At 35.9% G+C, this 4844-nt stretch overlaps 1 protein-coding gene across 1 annotated transcript; it reads right to left on the bottom strand.

Annotated features, from left to right (window-relative positions):
* Nucleotides 1-588: 588 nt before the first annotated feature.
* Nucleotides 589-3716, bottom strand: LOC104164796 (protein BANP-like; the record flags this gene model as incomplete). Its single annotated transcript, XM_009704243.1, has 3 exons — nucleotides 3650-3716; nucleotides 2119-2213; nucleotides 589-788 (listed from the first exon to the last, which is right to left on the bottom strand). Coding segments are annotated over exons 1-3 (362 nt in total), but the record flags the coding sequence as incomplete, so codon positions are not given.
* Between the last annotated feature and the right edge of the window lie 1128 nt (nucleotides 3717-4844).

Genomic DNA, 4844 nt, shown 5'->3' with positions numbered 1-4844 from the left:
TAGATTTTTAAAGATTTAGATTTTTAAAGCCATATTAGGCAGCTCATACATAAAGGTACTGCAGGTCAAACCTACTCTTTCATCAAAGTGGATTAGATTATTTAACAGATACTCCATCTCCAACTTCTAACCCCATCCTAAGCACAGATATTATTCCAGCAAAAGTCTTTAGAATACAAGGCACTTAAACTCCATTGTATTTTGGGTGAATAAAAGTAAAATGAGGAGCAATTGGAATGATGATTTACTCATTAACTCAACACAGTCAAATAAATAAAAGCAAAGCAAGTCTAAAGAAACCTGTCTAAAATAGCTGACGAGACTTTTCCAGAGGATGGATGAATCAGCCTGGTTTAAGTCAAAATGAAATGTGGAAATAGTTGCAAACTGTCCATGGACCAGTGTCTCATTCTAAGTAACATCATGAAACTGGTACAAAAATTACCTTCAAGATAAATTAATTCTACATTCATAAACAGCATACCAAGCTCTTGACAGCTATACAGAAAGCTGCATAGCTTGATGCCAAAGAAATGGATTTAGGTTATTTTAAAAAGCACACTGATGAGTAATCTGTTCTTTTCTTACCATCGTACTTTATTGCACGTCTGTGTAGCGCCAAGAGGAGAACCTGCCACCATGGGGACTTGGATGGGGCTATGCTGTTTGTTCATGACAAGATCCAACTTCTCTTCCAGTGATTTACAGGTAGCCTCTAGTGCCAGCAACTTTGCCTCAATGCTATCCAACCGCAGGCATATTGTCTGATTAATGGAATACAGGAATGACTAGAAAGAGGAGAATGCAAAAGAAACTGGCTTTAAAAGACTTGCGCATTTATCTTCAGCAACATACACATAAGGAAGCTCCAGATAAATGTGACTGGAAAACAATTCTAAAGGAACTAGCAGTGTGCCTAGTGACAAAATTCAGCCACATACAGAACTGATGACATCCAGGAGCATTTTAGCATTCTCAAATTCTTCCAGGTCTTTATTTAGAAGCCAAAAGCATCTGAGCCAAACGCATTTTCACCTAAGCACTTTGTCACTATGATTTCAGACATCACAAAATCATTTAAAATGACATGCCAAAGCCTTTCACTCGATACATGTAAAAACAAAACGATTATAAATCTATGAACGCATCCTCCTGGATAAAGTTAAATAAGATTTTTTTTCCTGTCCAAACAAATAAATTCAGATGATTACAGTGGAAATTATATCAACATAAATAACCTCAGAGACAATTAATGCCACTCACTTAAGTTTTCTCCTGAACAGCAAATCAAGAAAAGCAAATAAATAAAATCTGTTTTCCTAAGCAATTTTATTCAAAAGAAGGCATATTCTACTTGGCTTCTCTTGGGAAAAATAAGCCATTAAAGGGAAGCATTACACACATTCTCCTTTGCAAACAGCAACTATGCCATCTCGTGGCCCTCCATTACAATTTACACACCTAATCAAGCTGGTTTACAGTGCTGCTCCAGCGGTGCTCTTTCAATACACGGCTTCAGTTTCTACAACCGTTTCAAAAATACAGAACTACATACTATTTTAGCGTGTGTGGCAGTAAAATACTAATTATACACTTATGCTCCAAGACCAAAAAAAAAAGAAAAAAAAGGCTAAAGCACCCTAGTGAGAACAGCAGAGGAAATTCTGCAAGTACAGAAAAGCCTGAGCTACTGAGCCTGAACCAAATATGGTTTAACTATTAGGAGAATGTTGTTAGCTTGAAATACTACTTTAAAACATGCTGAAAGTATCTACAGATTGTAATACAAATTCATGTTCAAGTTTATCTTTTAGGTCAACTTTATTCACTTTATCAAAAAATGTACCAATAGCGATGTTTGAGTCACTGAAACTAATTCTGATGACATTTTATATCACATACAAAATTCTTGCTACCGATTTTACACTGGAAAAGTAGCCAATCATCCAGACTTTAAAATTTATGAACAAAAATGAGCAAACGCTTACAAGAAGGTTATGAATAATTCCAGTATTATGTATAACAGTTTATTTTACATTCTTTTCTTCTACATATTTCCCTAAGAAAGCTAACTTAATTGGTATTACGAATAAAAACAGAAAAAGGCATTATCATAACCTTAATAGAGGGATCCTGACAGTTAATTTCTATACGCTGACGTTTCAGAGCAGGCTCTACATCATCATCAGTCACTTCATGATTCTCCAACACAACTGCAAAGAAAAATAAGCATTGCCATAGTTTATAATACAAGCAGACAAGGTTCAAATTAAAAATACATTAAATGGATAAAGAGAAAAAATGTAAAATGCATTTCATTAACATATTGTAGTATTCTTTTACACTTACTTGAGTTTTCTCCTAAATATATGACAACAGTTTACGCTTCTTAAAAAACATTTATCCAAATCTAAGACTTGGTTTCAAATGCACTGAGGATGTAACACTCAAGCAGCACCTTGGATTTTTTTTATTAGGAACTTACCACAAGGTAGCAGAGTTGCCACATTAGCTGTTCTGCTTTGACAAATTCTACAGGCTTCTGTGCCCTCATGTTTATACAAAACCATAAAAAATACTAATGAAGTTTTGTACAAAGACAGAACTACACCCACTACTCCATGTAATAGCAGGTTATTTTTCCCCAGTATAGATGAACAAAATTCTGCAAGCTCTCCAAAATAAATACTTACATTTGCAGACCTATACGTTCTAATAGCCTTTAATCTAAAGATAAACATTTTGAAGAAAACTGTAACAAAAATGAACTGCATTTACAACTGGAAGGCCTGGCAGGTAAAATCAAGAGGCAGAGCCCTGAACAGCCTCAGAGTCAGAGCACCACCTGAGATAGGATCAGGCTAAAGTTCCTTTACCAAACTGAGCAAAGGAAGATTTGTTTGAGGTTGCCCATACCACACCTGACAATCCTGACACCAAGTTACCGGCTAGGCTAGGACAGGCAGGTCCCAGCTTCTCCTCCAATTCTTTGGGAACATTTCTGAAGTAACTTCCATTCTGCATCAGAAAAAATTTTTTTTTGATATGCGTTTCTGTTTTCCACAACTGTAGTTACTGTTCTTTCAGTCACTTACTGACATGTAATGGCAGCATAGGATCAATGTCTATAGCTGATCTCACCCCATTTTCGCTTAGTAGGTCAAGTTCTAAGGAAGGGAAATCACAATATTTGCTCTCAGAAGTGTTTTTCAATTTTACTGTCATTTTGTTATACATGCAATGAATTTTAATAATGTATGAGAGAAACTATTTTACAAGTAAAACAACAATTCATAATAGATGAGTAATAGTTCTCACTGAGGGAAAGTCTAAAACATATATTTGGTCTGGAGAAAAACAAAAGATTGCAGGAGGCCACATTTCATTCAAAGTTTTTGGCACTAGCTTACCCCTGCACAAAAATTCAGAAGAAAAGTAAAATGAGAAAAAATAAAGTGATCTAAAGGGTACTGAAGATATTCAAGTGAAGCTATTGAAAATCTGGTATGTAGTCTTAAGCGCCTCTCAGAAAAAAAATCTGCAGCACTCCTTCATATTTTTAATAAAAGCTCAACAGTGATTTCCACTTTGTTAATGGGCAATACTATAAATGATCTTTCTCGTGCCATCACTGCCACCTCTACTGTACCTGGGTTATCTGGAGTCAGGTCTTCAACAGCAATCTGAACAACATCTGCCAAATCCTGTTCTGACATCATTCAGAACCAGGCAGCAATATCCAGTCAAACACCACTGCAGGTCCCCAAATAAGTGATTTTACAAGTCATGCAATCCTGAAAAACAGCAGCAAAAAGAGTGTTAATGCAGATATACTTGATATGTCAATCCTGCCTTTATTTTTTCATTCTTCCTCTATAAAAGGAGATGCAGTTCCTAACAGAAGTGACCAACAGACAAAGTGACTATCCAGTGGTATCAACTGCTACTTTATTCGGTAGCCCCAAAGACCAAAGGACCGAACTACATGCATCACCTCTATAAGTAAATCTTTCTATACGAGGATGGAGATAAGAGCTCAAGCCTTCCTTGCTGATCCACCTTTCTGCATTTTCCCAATGGATAAAGAGAACATCTAGCTTCAGACATCTGGCAGCCCATCAGTATAAAATACAAAATAAAATGTTTTCTTTTAAATTTATATTTTTCTTTTAGAAGTTCAAAGAGCATACAAGACTTTTCCTAAATTGCAGGGGTTTGATTTACAAATTATTACTTAGGTCTTGGAAGTGATCAGACTTTAGTATTTAGTCTTGATGTCACAAAAGGATATGAAGCTCCCAAGCCACATTAGCTTTGCAACTGTTCCACTCTGTACAGATCTATATGCGCACAAGATCCTTACATGTGTGAATTGTAACAGGCCTCTAAAATCTGCATAAACACTCAGCAAGAACAAGGAGCTTCCTCACAGCTAATTGCAACTAGACTTTAAACAAAACTTGATTTTTTTTCTTGGCTATTGAACTTGCCTGGTTTTTCTACAGCTCAATTCTGATGAAACTATGTTCAGAATATGGTCCTGATTTTAAAGCCAAAATATTTCTCAGCCCTGCTCCCTTGGAACTCCCTGTCAAGGTTATTTATTAGTGTTTTAAGAGAAACCTTCAGCCTGTAAAATTAAATTAATATCACTGGAGCCATTCATATCTGTGCTTTCCCACAGTTTACAAAGGGATGGACAATGAATACCAAGAGATCAGCCCATTTTTTCCCATTTAACCTGAAGCAAAAAACACTAGAGAGATAATTTGAGGTTTACCAATGGAAATGGTAATTCATCCCTTAGCACTGACATGGAATCAAATCCAACTATGCATAAAGAT

Source organism: Cariama cristata, unplaced genomic scaffold (assembly GCF_000690535.1).
Source record: "Cariama cristata isolate BGI_N322 unplaced genomic scaffold, ASM69053v1 scaffold5487, whole genome shotgun sequence".
NCBI classification, from domain to species: domain Eukaryota; kingdom Metazoa; phylum Chordata; class Aves; order Cariamiformes; family Cariamidae; genus Cariama; species Cariama cristata.
This window is presented reverse-complemented; position numbering and strand designations above follow the sequence as displayed.